Raw genomic sequence first — 26,066 nt, 5'->3', positions numbered from 1 at the left:
TGGGCACAAAAGGGGCCACAGAGGAGCCATGAGGTTAGGATTCCTGTTACAACTCCAGAGTTTTCATCTAAGTGCTTGGAGGAAGGTGCTCTGACAAATGTGGGCTGCAGCAAGGACCCTGGGACGTTTTAATGTGACTCTGCAAACTTTTGAAAAGCCGAGCATGATGCCCTCTTCCCACCCGCACAGGGCTTTCTTGCCCTCTATTCTGCGTGTCCACATTGGCAAAGGAGATTTTAAAAAATGTTCTTTATGAAGACCTCCCCCCCAAATGGAAATAAGAGTTCATATTGTACTTTGGCGCCACAATGGCTTGCCATGTTTTAAAACTTTTGTTTCAAATGATTAGAATGGCTTGTGCAAAAGTGTAAACTAATTTCAACTGTGATGTTACTATTTCCCTTCCATTTGAAAACCGCGGATTCAAATGTCCCCGGGTACTAGGAGGATAATGCACAGTGCTGGGGGAGGGCAAAGGTGAGCAGTGGAAGCCAGAGGCTTCCTGGGCCCAGATAAAGCTCCCTCCCATCAACAGAGAAACCACCATGACCCGTACGCATATTTGCCATTACATATACATTTATTTTCTCCTCTGGCCTATTTACAAACCTTTATTTCAGCATACTTTTCAGAAGCGTCGTTTTGTTTCTTCATGTTATCCTTTTTTGAAGTCAGAACTGCTCAAGGTCTTTTTCATTCAAAAATGTACATTTAATAAGAACAAAGAGGGCACCAGGTGTCTTGGGGGGGCGGGGTCTCTGTTGCTCTGTCCTTTCACGGGTCTGGCCATCCAGGGCACGTGGGTCTTGGTCCGTTTCCTTTCTTGGTTTCCACTGTCTGGGCCCAGCACCACTCCTGAAGACCTGCCATGTGTGTGTGGTTTTACCGTCTTTCATCTGCCTTGGCTGCCTTCTGAAAAATTCCCTGGCACGGCGGCTAGTGGCAATACACCTCGGCACCTTCAGTTGTGCTGATGACTGCTGACCCCGGGAACACAGCCAGTCTGGCAAGATGTTGAGTCAACAGAGATGACCCTGACCAACTGGGGCTATTTCATAATTGAAGTATATGAGGGAGACACTGTAACACCCTCCCCCTCCCTGCCCCAAAAACCCAACACTAGTAATAGAGATTTCATATTGATCACAGGACACTATACAACAAACACAACCGCACTTGGTAGGACAAGTCACGATTTCCTTTGATACTCAGCACCACAGTAGGGAACCATGCAGGTGGATAGCTTAGCAAATGCATTCATTAGTTAATAGCTCAGAGGGTTAGCTTTTTTATGTACAGAATAAGGAATGGCCACAGTCTCAGCAACACATCTCTAAATATGCAGACTTTGCAGCCTTGCTATTAACAAGATGACATGTACTGTAAGAATACATTTGAAAAGCTCTGGTAAGACCCAGCAGATTGTCTGTTATCTCTGCAAAGGCACCCCGCAGTGGCAGATGGAATGGGCAAGAACTTGGTAGGAAACGTGTGACATCCTCACAACAAAACGACACTTTGGAGAGACACAGGATGTCTTTCCCATGGTGGTGACAGAGAGGGGATTCAAGGGGAAAAGTTAATATGATAGCCCATGTGAGGAAAAGAAAGGGAAGGTGTGTAGAGGAGTCAAGTGGGGGTGGCTCCATCCCAGACTTGGCAGGCTCCTTCCCATTGCCCAAGCTCCAAGTTATTTATCACAAGCATTCTCTGATTGGCTGGGGCTGAGAAAGGCTCCATGGCCTGAACCCCAGAAGTGCCCTGTTAGATGCTCTGTACTTCCAGAGTGACTTGGTGTGAGGTGAGGAGTGGGAGGGGATGTAGGCAGCCAGTTTTAGGAAGGTGTGCCTGCAAGGCTGGGGACAGCTGAGGATGGCGCTCAATGATGATGCTGATTACAAAACACACATAGGACATGACAAGGGGAGATCTGGCAATTTTCAGACTCACATGACCAAGTCCATGGCAAACTCAGAAGGTTCAAGTTTCTGAAAAGGTGTCATTGCCAAACCTCCACCTCACCTTGACACAACCTCACATAGTGAGTCGCAGTCGAGTTCAACTGCTCTCATTGCAGCACAATAGGGCAATTATACCTTTTTAAGGTATAATGTTATTTCTAGCTACATGGATCTATAGATATATTTACAATTGGCCTCTTTGCGCTTCCTCACTGCTCCAGTCTGTCTGTATGACCTCACCCCAAATGAACTGATTGCCTCCCACGGGGCTCAAAGGCTCTCCAGGGTCCTGGAAACCCCAATCCAAACCAACCAACCAATGTTGAAGCCTTTCCATAGCCCTGAAGGGAGCTTTAGATGTGGGGTTATTTCTCTCCCCCCAATCTGGATCTCTCTGTGAAAGGGTGTCCACCTAGAAAGAGGCAATCTTAGACATTCCAGAGGCAACTTTCTTGTTTGTACCTGTCTTACAAATTTGTGTGTGCATGTGTGTGCAAATACGAGAATAAATGCATGTGGTTGTGCTTGTGAACGTATATACTGCTGAGAGTGAGAGCCCAATGTGTATCCATGTATGTGTGACTGTGAAGGTCTCCGTGGGTGTGTATGTGTAGAAGGCTATATTTATATACTACGTGTATAGAAAAGAAGAGGAGAGATGGCAAGCTGGGCTGGTCCAGGCAGTCAGTCCCGAGGGCTCCTTTGCACTTCTCTTCTTCACCAGCCCTCTTACCCCTCTGACTATCTCTTTCCCTGGAGGAGGTGGAAAGAGGGAGTTCCAGCTCCAAGGCTGAAGTTCAGCCAACAGCCATCCCAGGATGGCTACTAAGTTGCCCCTGCCCCGATCGGGCCCACCACCACAGTCCATGCCTGCAGCCACCTCCCAGGCACCTTTGGTTCACTGCATCCAGCTGCTAGCAGCCGATTCCCTGGGCCATTTCCTCCCATCACCCACCTGCTTGGGGCTGCCTCCAAGGCCAGGCTTACAAGGTGACTGGAATGAAGGGATGAATTATAAAGGCTACATACAACCATGTCTCTAGTTCTTTAGCTCTCTGTATTACGTTTCTGTTCTCAATGCATCTTCAAGGCATCCCAAACATGTCCTTCCAGGACAAAGCAAAATGCTCTGCGGTCCCAGCCTATCCCACAATTGAGAACTTCCTACTTCAAGGCACTAAATTATCACTTCCTAGCACTCTAGGACTACATTCACTTTTCAGTGTGTCTTTTATCCAGTAGATGGGTGGAGAGAGGAAAAGAGGAGTGGATGGGGACCGGGAGATGCTTCTCCCTGAAACAGGAATTGGAAAGAAACAGTCAGTTAATCAAGCTGGCCAAATGGGGGCCCCCTTATGTGGGAACAGGTCAAGGGTATTCTGGTGGTTCTACAAGAGCCACCAACAGGGAATACATATGCTTTCAGGTGTATTTCCTTTCACGTCCATTCAAATCAGGGAAATAAACATAGGTATGCAGTTATACGCATATACAGAATTACACCTATGTGTGCACACACATAAGTCACAAGGGGTGCACACATACATATATGCATCCACACGTTGTTACATGTACACTTATACACACCAATATAGATTTACACCAATAAACATCCAGCTTCTCAAATAGTTGTATGTGCACAGAGAACTACCTTGATGAACACACACACCCAAGTATACGCAGAAACACACATGTGGAAACACCGTTAAAGGGTAGGTGGCTGAGGGGCTGTAGGGGAGGCTGCCTAGGGAGGGTGGAGGCATATAGGCTGAGTGCTTGGCAAGTCTTGTTGTCCCATGGCCTCCATCAGTGACGTGGAACTGCTTGGCAAGTTGGAGCACAAGCTCCTTTCTACTTCCCCTCAGAGCCTCACTGGCTGGGCAGTGCCCATGTTGCATCTGTTCGGTTCACACTGGTCACTCACCGGCCTCCATTTGCAGACATGCTCCTGGTGCTTTAGAATGAGGTCTGGTGCCTGGCAGATAAGCAGAACCTGATGGAGCACCCCGTTTTATAACAGGGAGAGGTGAAAGGCGAGCGTCTCAGTTGACAGAGTTAAGAGGACAAGAAGAAGGAAGAGCAAGTGGGGGTGGCTCTACTACTCACTGGCTGCATGTCCTCAAGCTCCATTGTTTTCCCCTCAGAACAACGGGGACAATGTGCTTTGCCTTCCATGGTTCACAGAGCTCCTGTGAGGGTTTGACGATGTGATGGGTCGGTGACCTAGTTGACGCTATGCACTAGACAAATAGAAAGGATTAGTATACAGATTTACAACAGTTGTTCATCTGCTATTCTAAATCAGATGGTAGTCTTCGTTCACCAAGTGCTTGCTCTGTGACTACTGGTCAACTCAGCATCTGACCCAGACAGATGTATTGAGTCCCTATGGTCAAGCATTGTGAAGCAGAAATATGTACAAGAGAAGTTCCAATCCCTCCAAAAATGCCAGCTCAACTTCGGTAATCTCCAACCCGACATCATTCACCCCCACCCCTGCAAGCTCCTGTTGGAAACCTGCTCTCTCACTTGCCCTGACGTCTCACTCAGCACCCCTAACCATCCACCTACATTCCATGCCCAACCCTTGAGTGGGCCACAATACCACACTCAAAATACAATAGAACAAATAGTGGGGGAAAAGGCACTTTCAAAATTCCTCAAGTTCCCTAGGGTCAGTCCCCTGCACTTCCAAGTCCGACCTTGCAGGTGGGCAAGGACCATAATCCCTAGGAGGAAAAAAAAAGCAATGAAAAGGAAAATTCAACACCTCAGGGGGACAGAAAACTCCCCAGAAATGCTTGTGTGCAGGGCTCGGCTCCTTCCTTTGTCCCTCATCCTGGTTCCTCTAGATCCTTTCAACATTTCCAGGGGCTTTTCTGTGCTTATTAGCTGTGAGAAGTTTTTTGAAAAGGTGTTGTCTTCTAGCAGAAAAGGAAAATCAATGAGCTATTTACCTCCAACTCCTCCTCAGTCCTTTTCCTTCGAGCCAGAACACATCCTTTCCAACTACTCCCCACCTGGAGTTTCCAAAGAAAAGGGTAGAACTGATTCGACTGCCCAAAGACCCAAAACTAACATGAACAAAGAAAAGAAGTCAAAATGAAAACAAAAGAAACTGTGAAAGGAGCACAGCACAGCGTGCCTGCTACTCTGGGGCAATACGGGACTAATTGGTATGGTACACCCAGTAAACGATGTTGAACACCACAAAGGCCAGAGGGAAGAGGACCCGGGACCACTTGTCAATCTTAGGGACGTAGTCAGGGTCAAAGAGCTTCTGGGAAAACCTTTTACCACAGGAGTACCCAGGGCTCGGGGGACAACTGTCGTCAGATTCTGAGTCGCTGTCCTTGTCTTGATCGAAGCCCACGAAACTGTCACCATCATTGCTGCAGATAGTGTCGTTGTCACCATCACAGCTGCAGGTAGTGTCATCGTCATCCCGGCTGCAGATAGTGTCATCGTCATCATCATGGCTGCAGGGAGTGTCAACATCGCGCTGGACTTGCTCCTCCAGCGCAGGGTGGTTGCGCTGAACTTGGTTCTTAGGAACTCTAAAGAACTCATCGAGGCTTGGAGGGACACAGCTTGCTTCTTGCACGTACCTCTGGCCACGGACGAACAGATGCCTCCCTCTGGGGCCATGGTCATGGCTGTCATTCACGCTGGCAGTCTCTTCAGTGTCTTCTGGGTCACGGGTCTCAGCACAGCCCTGGTCCTCGGCACTATGGTGGATTTCAGCAGTAGTAACGCTGTCATCAGTATCGAAATCATTAAAGTTAATGTCATAGTTGTGCACGATATTCCGCGAGGTGGACGAGAGGTCATTGAGGCCTTCTTCACTGGGCAGGCAGGACTGGTCCGAGAGGGTAGACAGTGAGCTGAGGCTTTCTGAGGTGGCCAGTGGGGCCTGCTTTGAGACAGTGGTCAAAGACCCGAGGCTTTCTGAGCTCGCCAGGCGGGCCCGTGCTGGTCTGGAGGGAGGAGAGCCACCATCATGTTCGATGTTAACCCGGTCAATCTTTGAGGAGACAGTGGATAGACTCATGAAATCAACAGACTCAAACCCTACATGAAGAAGCACTTTCAGGGAGGGAGGACGGAGGGGGCCTTCCTCATCGGCACTTGTAATGTGCTTGTTGGTCTCTTTCACTAACAGAATCACCTCTTCCTGGGGTCTCTGGTGGGCAAGGGACTAAGGAATGGGACCGAGAGGCTGTTAGCATGTAAGGGAAGTCCCTGGTGGCCGCCAAGCCTGTGTGTCCCTGGGGCAGCTGCTCCCTCTGGAGTGCTGTGTGGCAGACAGAGGCAACGCCTCCTCAGGCAGGTGGGTTTGGGCTCCCTGTGAAGGAGGGAGGGGTTGCTGGCCATGAATGTACCACCACCATGAAAAGCCTCAGCATGGCTTTGGGAGTTGGAAGAGCAAAGGAATGAGGCGTAGGCCAGACTCTCTGGTGTCTGTCTCTTCTGTTTAGCCTTCCTATGCTCCCTTTCCCCCTGGCTCCATCGCCTGCCCTTGGAAGCATGCTAAGTGGACTGGATTTGAAAGCCAAAGGTCTGGGGAAAATCTAGCTCTGCCACTTACTAGCCTTGTGACCTTGGACAACAACAACCTATAGGGGAGTGATGATAAAGTTTACTTCTTTATTATCTGGGGTGTGTGTGTGTGTGTGTGTGTGTGTGTGTGTGTGTGTTAAAGGAACCACTAAAAAATGTGAAAGCGTCAAGGGCCATGCTTAGGGCGAAGGGGTACTGAGGGAAAGCTGACTGTCAGTCAAAAAGACAAACCTGGTGCACCAATTCCCGGTAACGATAGCGGGCCATGATTCTTCGGGCTCTCCTGCGTTGCCTGTAAAGGCGCTGGGATCCTCTTCGGTTGTAGAAAAGATAGTTGATGCAGACATATTCCAGCAAGGACAGGAACACGAAGAAGAAGCATACAACCATATAGATGTCAATGGCCTTGATACAGGAAAGATGGGGGAGTTTTTCCTGCAGATGTGAGTTGATGGTGTTCAGGATGAGCATTGAAGTCAGACCTACAAACATGGCACAAGGTTAGCCTCCTCAGGTAGCTGCAGTTCTTGACAAGCCACTGGGCCCACATCCTACAGGAAGGGAGCCATCTCTGTGGTGGGGAGAGCCCTCAGCAAAAGGCCTTCAGCTTTCTAGGACTGGGGTCTCTGCTCTCTTTGTTCCTCCTCCCCCATCTGTACACCCAGCCTGTGCTTCAATGGTTCAGCGACTTCCTATCGCACTTAGGATCAAGTCCAAAATCTCCAGCGAGGGTTTCGCAGTGATTTAGATCTCCAGCCCCATTTTGCCCTATAACGGCTCTTTCCCCTTTGCCTTCTACTCCGTCGGCTTTCCTTTAGTACCTCAATACTAAATGAAGTCATGTCTCTAGGAAGGTTTTGTGAGCCCTAAAATATTACACAAATATAAAGGGTTAGTGTAGCACATGCTCCTAAAGGAGGCTGAGGAGTCTGCCCCAAAGACGGTGAAGGAGAAACCAGACCTGGATCCGAGATACACTGCATTCTTCAGGGTGAGGCCAAATGAACGTAGGAGCTGTTTTCTTAGGCCCCTCCTTGGTACTGCTCAAAAACCTGTGATACTCCCATTGCTTAGACATGAAGTTCCAACTGCTTAAAGTGGAACTTTTAAGGTCTTCCCAAGTCATCCCAGCTACTTTCTGCTACTTTCCCCACTTCCCCAGCTCCTACTTCAAGCACCCTGTGATTTAGCTCCCTCCTCCCCCTCTAGGGCCCTTGTGCCTTCCATCAAGCTATTTCCTCTTTTAGGGAATGCCAAGTCTTGTGACTCTGCCTCCTACAAGTCTTCAAAACCCAGTTCGTGCAACACTTGCTTGGTGTGATGCTAGCTAACAAGACCTGGGTCACTTCCTTTTCCGGACTCCAATGGCATCTGTCTCAGCATTACACTAGATATTCAGCGAGGGCAGCTCCTCTGAAGTCCTCTGCTGCCTAGTAGGGTATTCTGAGATGTTATTTAATCAATGTTTGTTGTATTGCATTTCTGATCTATACGTATGACTTCTCCATTCATTTACATATCCAGAAAAGAATAAATTCTGGTACTTTGGGCCTAACATACAAAGATCCCATCCCTGATTTTTTTTCACACCTGTCTCCAACAGGTCTGTCTGCTAGGGATTGGCTGAATGCCTATACAAATGCTTGTCGAGAAGGCTCCATTTTGTTTGCTTGCCTGTGTAGTCACACACTCCTCCCAGTACTCTTCCTTTACTCTTAACTTTTTTTCTGAGGAAGATGACCCAAGTCCCTCTGTGGGATGGGGGAGGGTTGGGGAAGGACCTACCGACTGTCACCCTCGCAACAGAGAATTCATGGTTCATCCAAAATGATATCCAAGAGGTGGAAGTGGTGAGGACAGTAGGCCAATAGACCTGCACAAGGTAGCTGATAATTTCCCTCTGGACCAGGAACTTCAGGATCAGGCGCTCATAGGAACCTGGCAAGGAGACATACTGGTATCAGGGTGGCAGGGCTAGGGGATTTTCAGGGTGAAGTTCAGGATGGAGGAGGGGAAACGGACGGACAGTTCAGCATCTAATGGTTCAGCCTGGACAGTCTGCAGACCTGACCCCATTTGCTGCCTGAAGACCAGGGACAATGGCATGTGTCAGTAGGCTCATAGGGCACAGCAAGTCTGCTCTTCCTCCTTCCTTCCTTCCTTGCCCCATGTCAAGTGAAGTTTTGAAATGTGAGGAACATGAGATATTTCAAAGCTGTAAACAGATGGAGGGTGAGGGGCTGGCCCCGAGAGGCTTTTTTTTTCCTCAACAAGAGCATGAATCTTTTACACCTGATGAGCGTTAAACCTGGCCAAGTGCTCCCACACCCATATCCTTATTTGCAGAGTAAGCCATTGGGACTTCTGAAAGGGGTTTTGGAAGGTTCCAGAACCAGAAGGAAATGCGAAAGGAGGCAACACAGAGTGTGTAGAGGTCCAAGGCAGAGGTTCTCAGGAGTTTACCAGGGTACAAGAGACAACAGACAGGAGACAAAGAAGGGGGCAAACCTACCTGTGTACAAAGGCACCTGTTTGCTAGTCAACGTCTTTCCCAGGAAGCTGAACTGAGGGATGCGCAGCTTGTCAGTGCCCTGGATGGCACTCCCGTTGCCTTCCCAGTATAACACGATGTCATCAACCGTGTAGCCATCTGGGAGATGGAGAGAAACCGCGGCAGTCAGTCTCAGAAATCAGGCATTGGCAGATTTCACACCAGGGCAGTCTGTGGGATCCAAACGATGCTTAGAACCTGCACTTTTGGGGGTTCCTTTGTGTTTTGCTGAGCCTGAGCATGGGGGCACTTGGAAAGAGAACTCTCAGTTTGGAGTTCCTTAGCCAGGAAGGAAAGCACAGCAAAGAGATATGTTCCCACCACGACCTTGTGCACAATTTCCCAGAGCAAGGTAAAATAGTCCTGTGGGACTATTTACACCTCAAGGCCATCTTCTCCCAGATGCCATGTATCTATCTGTCTGTCTGTCTGTCTATCAAGGGGAGAGAGAAAGGGGGAGGGAGGGAGTAGGGGAGATATGCCATCCCTCTCACTGTCAAGTCTGCCTTTGGTTTTCTGATGGCTACAACCCAGGGCAGGGAAGAAGGGGTCATGGGAGACAGACGTACAGCTCTCCACCTCCAGCTTGCAAGTCTGCTTGTCCATAGGGAAACTGTCCAGATTCATAGAACAAGCTGCTGTGGTGGTGAGTCTACAAAGGAAAAGCAAAAGAAAGGAAAAAATGAGTCAAGCCCAGGCAAACAACCATTCCTGAGAACACTGCAGGGCTGGGGAGGGGGAGGTACCCCAAGGAGTGACCCATCCAATACCTTCCCATACTGCCTTACTACAGCTGGGCCCTCCTTCTCACCCTCACTCTCTTCTTTCTTCCCTTCTTTCCTTCCCAGAGGAAAACTGAATAGCAGTTGTGTAGGGAGGAGAAAGGGAAATTGTATGTGACAAAGAAACCAAGAGATCTGGCAGGACTTAAACAAATAACACACGTGCCATGTCAGGAAACCTCAGGGTGTCAGAACAGGAAGGGCTCTTGAGGAAACTGAAAGCAGAGACAGAAAGGGGTGCTCAGGTATGGATGTGAGCAGTGGTCCAGGCCCACCTTTGGCCATGGGAGCTGCTTCCACCCCACAGCACTCTCATCTCTGTGTACCTGCCTATGAGGGTACTGACACCTAGCAAAATGCCTGTGGGTATAAATAGATAGGAGGGATTAACACCTCTGAGGTGGGCAACGGAGTGTTGGGCAGGGGCGTCAAGCTGCCATGTGTTGGTTCTGTGAGAGGAATCTGAGGAGAGGTCTTGGAGAAGCTGGGGAAGTGGGAGAAGTGACCAAAGGTCAAGAGGATAACTCCAAAAGCTCTCTGCAGCCTCAGCTGGGAGGCTCTGCCCCACCCCTTATCCTGTCCTTCCCAGCTACTAACTCTAGCCTGGTCCCTTTCAACCCTTGAAGTGATTTCCATCTGCACAGTGGGTAGGGTGTGTGTGTGTGTGTGTGTGTGTGTGTGTGTGTGTGTGTGTGTGTGTTGTTCTCCCTCCTATGAATCCTCCATGCAGCACTCATCAGCTGACGCCCCCTTAAATGAAACAAGTGTGACCAGGCTCCTGTTCCCTGCAAGCTTTGTTGTTCTCTGAGCCCAGTGCCTTGGTCCCTGGGAAAGTGGATGGAGAAAGAAGAAAACAAGGGACAGAGCAGGACCACCCTAGAGAGAGAGAGAGACCCTGAGATCGCACTGAACCCTGGCAGCTACCTCTTAGATAAATTTCATGAGCGAAATTTATATCTTGCACTGGTCTTAAGGGGCGGTTTGTAGTAAGAGGTGATGCTGCAAAGCAAGCCTTGGTGGCGTCTGCTGTTGTAAATAGAGCAGTGAGGAGTTCCAGCATGCACATATTCTGTGCGTCCAGAGCCACAGATGACAGACGCATACTGCACACCCCTGGGCCCCTATATGATGCAAATGACCAATGGCAGAGATCGGTCCCCCTCCCTCACTGCATGGGCTTCAGCATTTATGTCTCCCTCCCTCACTGAATGGAAGAAAAAAGACCCAAAGAGAAATGACAACGTGTATACAATGGTAAGGCGGAGGGAGAGACCTTCCAGTTGAGAGAATCAAGGAGAATTTCTTGACAAAGAGAGCATCTGCTTTAGGGATTGAAAGATGGCCAAGGTTTAGACTCATGGAAAGGGCCATTCCAGACAGAAGCAGAAGCCAAGGTATGGGGATAGGACAGCCAAGGATGGCTGTGGGAAACTGGGTGGGGTGAGTGATGGGGCAATGAAGACAAATCTGAAAAGCAATGGGATCCTCTATGTGTCCGTTAGAGTGCGTTCCTCGGATACTCGGTGGGAAGAAGGAAGCCTGCCAGGACAGCCTCTAGCCCCTGGGAAACTCACCGGATGCCATATCGCACCGTTCCATCTGGCTGAAGCTGAAACATGCGATTTTCCACGGTCACATCATGCACGAAACCATCCTTGCTATTTAGAAAGTAGCAGTCGGGGACCCACAACTTCTCAAGCATGCGATAGTCCAGAGTCAGGTTCAGGTTGGTCTCATAGTATGCTAAACGTGGATCTTTCCAGGTCTGATGAAAAAACATCGTGATTGTGTAGTCCTGGGGAGAGCAAGACAAATCCCAAATATAAGCGACATTGTCCAGCTGGACAACTCTCTGTCCTCAGAGAGTGCGTGTGTGTATGCAGGTGTGCAAAATACATTATAAACATAGATGAGTAATGAAACATATGTAAGAATGTTAAATGTTAAGAACAATGAAATGAACCTTGTGTAATTAAAATCCAGGTTAAGAAATAGAACTATCAGTAACTTTCAAACTTCAAAGTGTCCCTTCCAGAACCTGTTTCCCACACTTCCCTGCAGTAAGCTTTGTCTTAGATTTAAATGATAATGCCCTTACTTTTTGTTAGAGTTTTATTGCCTGTGTATGTATTTCTAGGAAACACATTGCTTAGTTGGACCTATTTTAAGATTTTTTTTTTTCCGAATGGCATCACACTGTATGTATTCATAATTTTCTTCCTTCACTCAACATTGTATTTGTGATATTCTTTCGGGTTGATGTGTGTAATTAAAATTTGTTCACTTGCTTTGCTTGCATATTGGATAATCTTCCTGCATATGGATATATTATGCATATTATTGTGTGGATACACCATAAATACCAAAATCACGATGAAATAAAAACTATGATGCAAATGTTCCGCTTTACACCCCTGCCAAGAGCAGATGAGAATTTCCAATGCCCCTGCCTTGCCAACACTGGCATTGTCTGACTTTGGATTTTTGCCGATGTGGTGGGTATGTAATCGGTTCCCATCGTGGTCTTATTTTGCATTTTACCGATTAATAATCCAGTCAAGCATCTTTTCACACGTTTATCTGCTACTTGGTTTTCTTCACAACAGTGAAGTTCCTGTTCAAATTTTCTGATCATTTTTATGGGTTGTTAAATAGTCTTATTAATTCACAGGAATTATGTATATTTTCAATATCTTAGTTCACTTTGACTTATCCTTTTGCACTTGTTACACTGGTTTTGTTTGTTTTGCAAAACAGAAGTTCCAGAAGTTTTGGCTACACAGAATTTTCACATAGTTGGTTACCAGTATTTATTTTCATGGTTTGTGTTTTCTGTTTCTTTTTAAAGAAGGCCTTAGCTACCATAAAGGTGCAAAGACACTATCTTATTATGTTTAAAAAACTTCATAAGCCTTTCACTTTTAGGTTCAGAATCCATCTGGATTTCTTTATTTTTTATTCCAGGTGGCTGTGGTTTCCAAAACCTACTGTGTTCACCCATGTGGGTTCTGTTGCAGGTCAGAACAACTGGAGTGGGCTTATGACCTTGTCCCATGTACCTTGCCCTCAGCTTCATGGCTGGAGCCGACACACTTACCATAGTCGTTTCTGAGATCTTTTCAATACTGGAGATATACATAGATACTCCCACTGGCACAGGGGCACCTACAATACAGGAAGACACTATTACATGCAGAGTAGGATAAAGAGGACGAGTGTGGACTCAGGAGCCAGACTGCCTGGGTCTGAACCTCATTTTGAACTAGCTGTGTGACCTTGAATAAGTTACCTAACCTCTCTGAGTCTTAGTTGCCTCACGGGTAAAATGGGATCATTAGAGCCCTGATCTCATCGCTAATGCAGGCCAAGTACTTAGAGCAGTGCCTAGCCCGTGATACACTGAAAGGAAGGAGTTGGGGCAAAATCAAGAGAAAATAAGATGATGAATCACTCTTCTTATAAATGTTTCCCTGATAGAAACTGAGGAGCAATGAGCCCCCCCAAAAGAGCTAAGATTTGTGGTGTGTATGAGCATATTTGTGTGAGCGCATATGAGTGTGCCCATGTGTGAGTGAATGTCTTTGTGGGAATAAACGTGAGCTGTGCACATTAGTGTGTGTGAGCATGTGTGTGTGAGAGAATGCCTGAGTATGATTGTGTGCTTGAGTGTGTTTTGTGGGAGCAAATGTGTGTGCTTGGACGTGTATGTAGGCATGTTGTGTGGGAAGGTGTGTCTATGTGAGCATGTCTGTGTATATGAGTATGTGTATTCACATGTCAGTGAATGTGTGAACATGTTGTGTGCTTGCATACATTGCATGTGAATACATGAAAGCACATGCAAGCAAGTAGGCATGTTGGTGTGTGGAAGTGAATGTATGAATGCATTCATGTGTGAGTGAATTTGTGTTTTCATGTATGAGAGCATGTTTGTATGTGCGTGAATGTGTGGCCACGTACATGTGAAGGGATGTGAAGATATTTACGTGCATGTATGTTTAAATATTAAATATTTCAATGTTTCTGAAGGAGTGAATGTGTGAGCATGTCCATACGGATGAGTGCACGGGTGTTCCTGTGGATGTGTGAGCGGAGGTATCTGAGTGTGTTGATGAGCCAGTGAATGTCTGAGCGCATTTCTGGGTGAATGCATGTGTGAGCATATGCGTGCGTTTGAATGTACTGTGTGGGAATGCACACGAAGGTGGTCTGTGGGAGCCTGTTCCTGTGTTAGTGCACTTGTCAGCATGTCCATGCGTGAGTGAGTACACGGTCACGTTTGTGCGTGCAAGGCTGTTGTGTTTATGCGTGTATGTAAGTAGGTTGGAGTGCCGACTCAATGTGTCTGTGTGTTCATGTGTCTAAGCATGTTTACATGCGTCTGTGTGTGAGCAGGCATGATGGAATGTGTCCGTGTGTATTTGTGTGAGTGAATGGGAATGTAAGTGAACTTATGAGTGTGTGACTGCCTCTGTATGAGTGAGCATGTTCATTGTATGAATATGTGACTGTGTGTCACTGTGCAGCTATGAGTGAACGTGTAAGCATGTTAATGTGTGAGTGTGTTTGTGCGTGCAGGTGTCTATGTGTTAATGAGCGACCACGTTCATGGGTGAGTGTGTTTGTGTGAATTGGCAAATACGTGGACGTGTTTGTGTGCATGAACATGCTCGTGTTTGAGTGAATTCATATGTTCATGTGTGTGAATGTGCAAGCAGGTGCATAAGTGAATTTGTGTATATGTGAGCATGTTTGTGTGTGAGTGGATGTGTGGACATGTGCATGTGTATATGTGATGTGTGAGCAGGTTTGTGTGTATAAATGTGTGAGCATGTGCAAGTGAGTATATGGCGGTGTGTATATGTATGGGAGTGAATTCGTGAGTGTGTTCATGTGAGTTAGTACATGAATGAAAAGTGTTTGTGTATTAATATGTGTGTGTGATTGAATGTGTGTGTGTGTGTTCCTGCCTCCTGGCTTTCTTTTTCAGGCCTAGGTGGTAGCGCTGCCCCCTCATATGTGAGCAGGGATGTGAAAATATGTAGTAAACTATAAGGTGCTGTGGAAAAATAAGTTTTTATTGTTGCCTCATTGGCTCAAAGCTGCCTCCAGCCATCCCCACAGTTAAGCCTTTATTCTATGTGTATTACATCACACCGCTGCTATGGAAACACGCATGACGCTTGCAATTCAGCCTACTGGCTTCACTGAAGGCTGATTGCCCAGAAGCTGAGCTGCAAAGCGGAAAATGTGTTATTCCCATCCCAGTGCTTCAAAAAGCAAAGTGCTATTGGGAATCAGTGTATGAATAGCAGCTGAGAAGTAAATGGACCTCTGTGTGAAGGTATAGCCCAGACTCCAACATTCAGGGCTATTGTGAATGATCCCCAGCAAAGTGCTATGTAGTGACAGGAGTTTCTAGAAATGTAGTTCTTTATTACAGTCTTTCAGGCTCCCCACATGCCTTTGGAGGATGGAAGCTGTGTTAGGCAGGCAACAAGCCCCGGAGAGGCCAGCCAGCCATTCCCCCACCACCTCACTGCACTGTTAGACTTCTTGTCCTAGAGCACGCCATGCCACTGAGGCAACCTGTCCCTTACAGCAGAATCCTGGGGCCCCAAACACTAAAGGACCAGAGTGTAGTTCTGTCCATAGGTTCCCAGTTGAAAGGGCAAGTGGGAGCTGAAATGTAGTCACCAAGCCACGAGTCCTGGCTCAGGGATGTAGCCTGGAGGAAGAGGCCCTGGTACCTTTTTCTAATTTATCCACCTAGAGGGGACACTTTATGTGCTAGCAGTGGTCAGTATGAGGGCTTAGCTAAGGTATCCTACATCCCTAAAAGAGGAGCAAGAATCTTCCAGATAAGATCCCTAAATGCTGTCACTGGGGTGATGGCCTCAGCCCCATAACCCTTCACTGTCCCTCCTGATGGGCTCAGAAAGGCAGGAATACTGAGAGAGGGTAGCCACTTCTCTCTCGCTGGGAAACTTTGTTGCACCAACTCCTCTTCCTCCCTAGAATCCATTAGAATAGCAGAAGAAGACAAATAAAGAAAGGAATGATGAGGATGGCCCAGCCATTCCTTCACTCCACACCTATGTCATGCCAGGTCCTGGGCTACAGGAAGTCCTCAGGGACCTGCCTTTTGCAACACTGTGGAGTCCACTTCTCTTGCCCAGAAAGAAGCAGTTTTGTTAACTTTCCCTGGCTCTTCCTCCTCCTCCCCCTCTTCTCAAGGAATAAGGCTCCCCTTTGAACCTGACCACTGTTAGGTACATCCCTCTTCATGGGGTGTGTGTGTGTGTGTGTGTGTGTAGCCTTGAAAATCTACTTCACCTCAGACACAGAGGGGAATCTGACTGTGTGTCTAGTGGGAGGCCTTCCTGGGAGTCCTGGGCTCCCCCAACCCTGAACCCCCTGGCCCAGCTATCCCACTGATTGCTTTCCCTCCACAATACAACAGCCTCAGACTTAGAGCCTGCAGTGTCCTCATTCTCCCACCTTCATCTCTGTGGATGTGTTTTGTGTGTGAACATGTTCATGTGTGAGTGCATGCACAAGCCTGTTTGTGTGCAAACATGTTCCTGTGGGAGTATGTGAATGTGAGTGAATGTGGAAATCAAGGACCCATCTTTTTTCATAAGCACCAGGTCTGCATGCCCATAATGCTTAGTGTAACCAAGAGGCTAGGCATCAGGTGTAAACAAATCTGAATTACCTCAAAGGATGGTGGTGAGGTGCCTTGGAGATATTGTGAACCAGTGACACCTGACAATCCCCAAAGGTTGGTCCTTGCCCCTGCTCGCCCCCCGCCCCTAGTCCTGGGCGCCTGCAGAGATGGCATCTTGAAACAGTGGAGAGAATGTGCTTGGTGTACTTAAATGGCTGTTGGTCAGCCTTTGCTAAGAAACAAGAGAACGAGGAAAGGAGAAAATGTAGTAGCTACTCCCTTGACACCCACTGGTGCTTGGTGCAACTGATCCAAAACCGGTGTCATGCAATGGGGTGCTGGCTGTGCCCTAACACCTGAATTCCCATATTGAAAGAGCCTGTCTTCCACCCTCTCCATTTCTGCTTCCCATCTCGGTGCATACTCACCTTGGATCCTGGAGATGCGCCATCTGCCCTCACACTCAGAAGGAGCAACAGTAGCAAAGCTTAGTCCGGGCGACAAACTTGGTTTTCAGGGCGACTCCCCAAGCCAATCACAGCACCCCCCACTGGTCTACCACCTGGGCAAGTCCGCAGCATAGCTTTGTGCCCTTTCCGTGGAGGCATTATGTATTCCTGGAGGCATTATGCATTCCGAAGACCTCTATTCATATGTACAAATGTGAACCATTAGCACCGATTAACCCTTTAGAGTGGGGCTAATTCTACCACCTGGAGGAAGTGGAGGGCTTTCTCTGGGTTAACCACTCTGCTGTTTGTTTGTTTGTTTTAGTTCCTTCTCTGTTCCTTTGAGCAGAAATGTGACTAACCTCTAATGCACCTTCCGTTTGTCTGTCCTTCGTCTAGGTTTCCTGGGTGTCCTGTTCTGTGAGGTCAGGGTAGGATGCCTGTCCCTTAAATCCCTGTGATCAGGCCAGTTATCCCTTCTAAGGGGCGGGAGGCTAGGCAGCAATATAGGGAGAAACTTATGTATTGGCTTCCGGGAGGTTTGTGCTTCAGTTTCTTTGTGGTTAAGATCTGAGTGCTAGGCTAAGGAATTTGGATTTTATTTGGCAGTGAAATAAAACCATCAAAAGTTCCTGAGGTGATCAGGCTGGATTTATAAAGATCACACTACCTGTAATGTATTGAATGAAATGAACTCGGTGGGAGCTGAAGGTCTAGGGATGGGGGCAGAGGCAGAAGTGCCTGGGAGCTGGTGGGGGAGTGGGTGAAATAAACAAGACTGAAAAGACATCGCCCTTAGTTTTGAACTAGCTGCATAGGGCTAGTGTCCAGGGTGCACAGAATGTGTGGTCAAGTAAAACACCGTGACTATAGATGAAGCAGAAAAATTCTAGCCCGAGAAGCATGGCACGCGTTTTGTCTGGCATACCCATTTCTGTGGTTAGCACCTTTCTAGCCACACCAGGAAGCGAGCTGTTGGTTCGCTCTGTGACATTGTAAAGGAGTGTGGAGGGGCCAGAACACATCCTGCATAAGAAGGTAGAGAAATGGGGAAAATTCCAGGGGTAGAGTTAAAGGCCTGCATGTTGGGGGGCTGGGAGTGCTCGCTGCAGGTCTCCCAAGGGGAGAGGTGGAAGTGTGGAGCCGGGGGAGTGCCACTGGTCAGCCTACTGGATGGGGCTGGCTTATTGTATCTCAGCTCTATTCCACCTATACACAGGCTTCTAGTGTCTGGACGTGTCTTACCTCCAAAATTTGGTCTCAGACGGGCATCATATCGCGACAGCACCCTGTCCAAAATCTTGTGAACCACAGCTCCATTTGCACAATTTTTGCTAAAACAGAGAAGTCATTAGTAAGTGCCACATTGCTTCTCAGAGAACAAAAACAAAGAGCGCACCAGGTGTCAATTGCCAGGGCCTTCCCTTCTGCACACACGCAGACATGTACAGTCATACATGTGGAGGTCTCTCCGTGCTCCTCTCCCTCCCCACAGTGAGTCAGCCAGAAGCGCAGCAGTGACGCAGACTCCTATTTCCCCTCCCCCTCCTTAGCTTGTATCCAGAGGGTAGGGCACAATGACTGGATCCTGGTTACCAGGCAGGATTGAGGGTGGGGAACAAGGGAGCCAGTAGGGGAAGTGGAGAGGGGAGGGAGTGGGCAGGTGTCAGCCCTCACATATATGCATTACTTCAACCCCCTAAGGGGCACCACTTGGATGCAGCTTTCTGGGTTGGTGGGAATCCTTCCAAGGGCACCTGATTGCCCTAGGAAAGGCCAGTCTTCTTCCTTCAGGGCCCGTCTGAGCTGAGCCATCCAGTCTACATTCTCCAGCTCAGTCACATTTCCCCTACCTGGTCTAGGGCTGGGCATTTAGTTGTCACGTCTATGTAAACCTTCTTTTTGTACACCTCTGTTTTAAGACTTGGCATGTGGCATAGGACACAGAGAGAGAGCATGGCGCATGCAGCAGAGATTTATGATCCTCACCCAACCGAACCATTTCAGATTCTTGGGGTTCAGGGCAGTCCTCAAAGGGACATATTCTGAGAGCAGGCATCCCTCTGGCTAAGTATGTGCTTCTAGCCTAGACGTGTCTTGGATGGGCACATATAAGTAGATCCAGCTCAGCTCGGCATAGATGGCCTTTCCAGAAGTCTCTAATGTGCTCACCCAATTCACCTAGCTCTTCAGTGGGTCTCTTTTCCCCAAGAGGGACTTGTGAATTAGAACAGCCCCTGGGGATCACTATTACTCTTAGAATCTTTGACACAATGACTAGGGGAAGACAGCCCCTGTAAATCTGTAGTGTGTGTGTGTGTGTGTGTTCACTAGCGCAGTCTGGTATGCTGGGTTGGGGTTGAGGCCATTGCAGAGCTGTCTGCTGGAACCTTGCCCAACTACTCCCCCTTTTCTGAATACGTATTCATTTCTGGTTTGCCATTTAAAAAATTATTTCCAATCATCTTTAATGACAAAATTTCATTTTGCATCATTCCAAAGTGTGCACATAAATTATTCCCGAATTAAAGCAATACACTCCCACCTGTTTAGGACCACATATTACCCATATGCCAGCGCTCAGGTTCCCTGGCCACCACAACTACACATTTCTGTGTGCTCTACATGTAAAGGCTGACTGTTTAACATCTCTTCTGTTATATGCAGACCCGAAGAAACTTGATACCAACCAGAAGAAAACCTGAATCTTCAAATGTTTTCACAGACAAAAGCGCACCTATCTCAGGCCACCCGGTTATACGGTTATACAGACACGGATCGCACTGTCTGGGCTCCGATTTAGTTCAATAATTCTATCTATGGCATCGGAAAAGGTCCTCACCGCTCAACACGCACACGCACGAACACACACGCGCGCGCCTCAGGGAACAGACTAAAATGCGGACTCAAACAGGTGTCTCTACTGTCTATGTTTTGAGACTTGCTCATCACCCTGTACCACCCCCACCCCAATCCCACAGGTGTCAAAGACGTGACTGGGAGAAGCTGCCCAGGGTCCAAATCGCTGGGGATGGATGGCAAACCCTGGGTTGAGGGCATTCTCTCCCCCACACCCCTGGCTGCACTTTGGGCACCCGCAGAGCTCTCAGGCGCCACAGTAACAGGTGGGCTTTAGCACAGCGCTCTTCCAACCAGTCACCCCTCACTGCTACCCCACTCCCCTCCAAGTACCAGCAGGTAGGGCCCGAGCAGCAGGGCTCGGCGAGCCCGGGGCCAAGTCTCCCCGAGCCCGCTCCGTCCAAGAGGCCTGAGGCCGCCCGCTCGCCTCTGTCCTCGCCCTGCCCAGCCTGGCGGCGCCCGCTTACCAGTTGAAGACGTTCTGGACGACTTCGGGCACGGGAGACGAGACCTCGAAGTGGAATTTCGGGATGGGACTGGCGTCGTTGCCCTCCGAGAGCCACGTCCTGATGAGTAGCAGGAGCACGGCGGCTCGCAGCATCCCTCGGATGCCCATGACCGAGGCGCTCTGCGGGCCGGAGGGCACGAGAAACGGCCAGCCGCCGGCGGGGAAAGGGACGGAGTAGGGGCAGTGCAGGGCGAGGGGGAGCTCCGGGGTCGCTAGGAGTCGCCTCCAAGGAGAACAGTAGACAGGCTAAGGGGAGCAGGGAGCGTGGGATGAGCAGCCCCGGCAGCTGTGCCCGACTCAGCGCCCTGGGACGCGCCCGGCAGCTGCGATGGTGCGCTCCGTCTGCGGCCGCTCCTGGCTGCGACTGGGCACTGAGCGGGTCGTTCGGCTGGCTCCGCCCACTCCGACGGCAGCACCGGCCGAACCAATCCGGCAGGTGCCAGGAGCACACAAAAAGGCGCGTACTCTTGCCTCCGCCCCGCAGCCTGCGCGCCACCCGGCCCCCCGCCCCTTCAGGGCTTTGCAGGCGTCCCCTGGCCAGCCTCAGACAGACAGGGGTGGGGCCCGGCCAGGGGAGGAGGAAGGGGACGGGGAGAGGGAGGGCAGCCAGCTGCTGGAGGGCTGGGCACCGATCCGCGGCTAGGGGCACCAGTTTGGTCCCGCTTTTCCTCTCCGCATATATGTAAAATGTGCGTTTCATTTGGAAAAGCGTGTGTGTGTGTGTGTGTGTGTGTGTGTGTGTGTGTGTGTGTGTGAGAGAGAGAGAGAGAGAGAGAGAGAGAGAGAGAGAGAGAGAGAGAGAGAGAGAGAGAGAGTGTGTGTGTGTGGGGTGAAGGGAATGGGGTGATTTGACTGCCCTGGCTGAATCTGTGTAATTAAAGAGCTGGACACATTTGGGGATCAGGAGGTATCTAACTGATGCTCATCGCCAAACCCTTGGCTCTCCAGTAAGCCCACGTGCCTTGACTCTGGGTGGAGTGGATCGGGATCACCAGTCGGTTTTATGACAGCTCTGGCCATAGCAAGAGTGCCCCTCCATTAGGATGAAAATTGGGCTCCAGGAGCCCAAGACTTTCTTGAGTGCTCTTGGCTCCAAATTTGGGTTCCTGGGACAAAGCTCTGGGAACTGGAAGGATTCAACAACTGGGATCACCCTGAGTTGTCACTCTGTCCCACAGCCAGGGCATGCAGAGTTGACATGAGGGTCCATGGCTGACACCATGAAAGGGGAAAGAAGTCAAAGGCCAGTGTTTCAGATGTTCAAGGGAGTTACGGCTACTCCAATTCTCCTGCATGCTAGCCCATCATGTGAAAAAGTCTAGAATTTTGACTACAGGCCTCTTATTATTTCCACTACTTCAAACACGGTCCTATGAAACAGAAGGATCTCAGAGGATAAGGAAAAACTTCCACCCAATCCCCTCTCTCCTTCCCATCTCAGATCCATAACAAAGCAAGATCATGAACTAGAAGGGCAGTCCACCAGTAGACCTCAGTCATGTTCACAAGTGCTGAACCTCATAAGGCATGCCATTGAGAAGAGTTGCAATGAAAATGGATTTCAAGTTCACTCTTGGTTAGCTACAACATTCACACAGAAATATAGTCCTCTTCCCCTTTCCCTCAGCATTTGGCGAAGGGAGTTGGGGCTGCTTGTACCCAGCAGAGAGAGATTCAGTTGCCTGGTTGGCCGAGGTTTTCCACTACTAAGGGTTTAAGTCTTTATCTCCATGTTCTTAACCATTTTAGAATCAAACTTTAAAACATTGTCTCATAGTCCTCTGCCTTCTTGTAATGAGCAGCGTATCCTTGCACCTTCCTTTCCCTCTCTTTTCCCTGCCATTGCAGCAAATGTTCTCCTTTCCATGTGAATGCAGAACCAAAAAAAGATGGCGGAACCTATATGTCACTGACTATCATATACAGGAGTGGATCAATCGACCCACCCCTATCGCTGTTAGTTCTGTCCCCATTGTTCATGGTCACCCAGGCGTCCTTGTACAGACAATCCTTGCTTGGTAAAAGTGGAAGGGCCATTCTAGGTCATTTTGTCCAACCATCTGGATTGTAATACGGGGAAACTGAGGCCCAGAGAAGGAAAATGGATTAGCCACATACAAAAAGATCACATAACAGTAGAAGCCCAAACTAGAATCCCCATTTCCAGGTTTGTCTATTTCCAGAACGTTGTGCTTTTTAGTGTGATTCAGCTTTGACTGGAAATTCAGGCAATCACCAGCAGGTGGCAGTAGATGTATTCAGATGTGGGATATTCCCAGCACCCTGGAATTAAATTCCGTGGGCAATCAGTCCCTCATTTATCAGGGAAAAACAAGCCTGAAGCTTGAAGTTTTATTCCTCCGGGCCTTTTTGACTATGAAGATTGCCAAAAAGTTGGTGATGATGATGATGAATTCACTTCCAGACCTTCTATCCCAGACGGTCCTCCCCCACTTCTGCTCTCCCTAGAGGTAACGCTTAGTTGAAATTTCTAATTCACAAGACAAATGGCCCGAAAAGCAACACGAAATGCAGAAATGCCACTATAATTTGTACTTGTTCAGATTTGGCTAGTTAATTTATTAGAATATCCATAAACATCTAGATTTAATGGACTTAAACATGAATATGGGATGATGGTGTAGGAGAAAGACTATTGACCTGGAAGTTAGCCCATCTGTGTTCTGGACCCAACTCTGCCACATGACAGTGAATGTTCCAGTTTGGCTGGAGTGTAGGGTAAATCTGGAGGAAAACAAGAGGTAAGAGGCAAGGGATTAGGTAGAACCTGACCTACTGAGCACCACACACACACAGCACACAATAAATAAATGAAGCCAGAAAGAGTTTTGTACCTAATTGTCCAAACTAAGGGATTTCATTTTTATTTTAGAGCAAACCATAAGCTTTTAAAGTGTCTGTGCAAGGGAGTGACTTAATCCAGTGGTACCTTGGAAGAATCCCTGTTTATTTCGGAAAACAGGAACCGGAAGAGAAAGGAGAACAGTTAGGAGGGTATCATATACCTCTGCTTCTGGTAATGGCAACCTAGGTGATTTGGACTCAATGTCCAAATGAGGACAAGTAATTGAACTGAATGAAATATAGGAGGAAATCATCTTCATTAAAAGCTAAAAATAATGAGGCTAATCTATAGATTCCATGAAATCCCTATCAAAATTCCCAAGTTACTTTTCACAGAACTAGAACAAACAATCCTAAAATTCGTACAGCACCACAAAAGACTCCCAAATACCCAAAGCAATCCTGAGAAAGAACAAAGCTGGAGGCATCACAATTCCTGATTTTAAAATTTATTATATAGGTATAGTAATCAAAACAGCATGGCATTGGCATAAAAAGAGACACATAGACCAAAGGAACAGAATTGAGAGCCCTGAAAAGAGCCCAAGCATCTACAGTCAATTACTATTTGACACGGGAGCCAGGAAGACTCAGTGAGGAAAGGATAGTCTCTTCAATAAATGGTGATGGGAAAACTGGATAAGCACATGCAGAAAACTGAAATTGGATCCCATCTTATACCAAGCACAAAAATTAACTCAAAAAGGATTAAAGACTTAAATGTGAGACCTGAAACTGGAAAACTACTAGAAGAAAACATAGGGAATAAGCTCCTTGATGTTGGTCTTGGCAACTAGTTTTTGGATATGACACCAAAATTACAAACAACAAAATCAAAAATCAAAAAAATAGGACTACATTAAACTAAAAAGCTTCTGCACAGCAAAAGAAACAATTGGTAAAATAAAAAGACAACCTACAGAATGGGACAAAGTACAGTATTTGCAAACCACACATCTCATAAGGGCTTAATATCCAAAATGTATAAGGAACCCATACAATTTAATCATCAATCTGATTAAAAAATGGGCAGAGGAACTGAATAGATATTTTTTTCCAAAGAAGACATACACATGGCTAAGGGAACATGAAAAGGTGCTCAACATCACTAATCATGAGGAAAATGTAAATCAAAACCACAAAGAGCTATCACCTCACACCTGTTAGAATGGCTGTTATCAAAATGACAAGTGACAACAAATGTTGGTGAAGCTGTGGAGAAAAGAGAACCCTTGTGCACCCACTGGGAGTGTACATTAGTGCAGCCACTATGGAAAACAATATGGCGGTACCTCAAAAAATTAAAAACACAACTGCCATGTGATCCAGAAATCCCACATTCGAGTATATATCTGATGGAAATTAAATCAGGATCTCAAAGAGAAATCTGTACCTCCACATTAATTGCAGCATTATTTACAATAGCCAAGACATAAAAACAACCTAAATGTTCATCAGGGGATAAATGGATAAACATGATGTGGTGTATATATACAATGGAATAATATTCAGCCATAAAGAAGAAGGAAATCCCGTCATTTGCAACAACATGGATGGACCTTGAGGCCGTTATGTTAAGTGAAATAAGTCAGACAGAGAAAGACAAATATTGTATGTTCTCACTTATATGTAGAATCTAAAAAAGCTGAACTCAAAGAAATAGAAAGTAGAATAATGGTTGCCAGGGGCTAGGGGATGGTGGGGGAGATGGGGAGGTGAAAGTGTGGAATGCCTTTTACTCAATTTTTTCATGAAAGACAATATAATAAAGATGTTACCCATTTCATTCCCAATTAATAAAATATAGTTAAACATTCGATTATTTAGAGCAACCTAACACGTAGAAGCCCTTTCCAGTCGTCATGCTTGGAAAGCCATCTTCCTATAAGTATGTTTCCCTCATCTCATGGGCCATGAAAGAGGCAAATTTTCTCCACGGGTCTGAAATGCTAGTTGCAGCTGAGTTCTAAGGCTGGAGAAATGTGCTTATAGAAAGCTTTCTAAGAGAAAGCAGAATAAAAGTGAATCTTTGTAGAAAGCCTTCCTTTTGCTTACCCCTTCCCCCCACAAACTTTCCCTCTGTTTCTAAGGAAAAGTATATACGATAAATAATTCTGTGCTTCCCAGGGTGTCTTACTACACCCTTCAGGCTTAACCATGTGCATTCACTCACTGGGCTATCTAATGCTGGACTGCAGTTAAATTCCTGCAGGGATTTATATTTGTGACAAACAGCAAAACATGCAATGAACTGTATTTCGAGAGCGTGAACTCCTGACTTGTTACTAGGGCTATTCGTACACTGACTGACTCAATGGCTCCCTGTCAGGAATGGCCACATGGGAGAACCAGACTTTCTGTGGTCTCCTGTACCTAAAAAATATCTGTTTACAGCATCTTCTAAGAGGAATTTCAAGTGTTTTTGATCAAACTCCTTCATGCATTTCCTGTTTGAGGGTTGAACATTGTTATATACCCTCTAGACACCCCCCCCCCAAAAAACAAACCACCACTTTTCTCCAAGAGAAGATACGCTGAGGACAGGGAAACTTTCTCTATTGCCTAACCCCAAGCCAAACAGAAAGTTGTCCAAGAATGAAGGCATAAACCTACCTTCATTTGTGGCATGCAATATATCAACACCAATGTTGACCAAATAAATGTAACTGAGAGAGGAATTTCTGGAGTTTTGATTCTGAGTTTGCAGGGTTTTTCTTCACTTTTTCTGGGCATTTACAATTTGTATAGATCACAGATTTACCCCCAAAGTCTGCAGAAACCTGCGCTTTAATATATAGCATCTTCAAGCGGTATCTCCCTCCCTGAGCATGGAATGGCAGGAATAGGAAGAATGCTCCAGT

General features: G+C 47.4%; 1 protein-coding gene across 1 annotated transcript; it reads right to left on the bottom strand.

Annotated features, from left to right (window-relative positions):
* Positions 1-557: 557 nt before the first annotated feature.
* GABRQ (gamma-aminobutyric acid type A receptor subunit theta) lies at positions 558-20,702 on the bottom strand. The gene is made up of 9 exons (XM_019711253.3): positions 20,300-20,702; positions 18,219-18,307; positions 12,952-13,019; positions 11,429-11,649; positions 9,642-9,724; positions 9,034-9,171; positions 8,307-8,459; positions 6,753-7,003; positions 558-5,985 (listed from the first exon to the last, which is right to left on the bottom strand). The coding sequence occupies exons 1-9, from the start codon at positions 20,446-20,448 to the stop codon at positions 5,131-5,133; spliced, it is 2,007 nt and encodes a 668-aa protein (XP_019566812.1). The 5' UTR covers positions 20,449-20,702; the 3' UTR covers positions 558-5,130.
* Between the last annotated feature and the right edge of the window lie 5,364 nt (positions 20,703-26,066).

Source organism: Rhinolophus sinicus, chromosome 18 (assembly GCF_057876585.1).
Source record: "Rhinolophus sinicus isolate RSI-liver-muscle chromosome 18, RSI-T2T, whole genome shotgun sequence".
NCBI classification, from domain to species: domain Eukaryota; kingdom Metazoa; phylum Chordata; class Mammalia; order Chiroptera; family Rhinolophidae; genus Rhinolophus; species Rhinolophus sinicus.
This window is presented reverse-complemented; position numbering and strand designations above follow the sequence as displayed.

Coding starts and splice junctions, on each gene's coding strand:
- GABRQ (XM_019711253.3), bottom strand. CDS start 20,448: ATGGGCATCCGAGGGATGCTGCGAGCCGCCGTGCTCCTGCTACTCATC. Junction 13,020..18,218: donor TCTGAGACCAAATTTTGGAG/GTAAGACACGTC, acceptor CCTGTATTGTAG/GTGCCCCTGTGCCAGTGGGA. Junction 7,004..8,306: donor TGTTGCGAGGGTGACAGTCG/GTAGGTCCTTCC, acceptor CCATGTTTGTAG/GTCTGACTTCAATGCTCATC.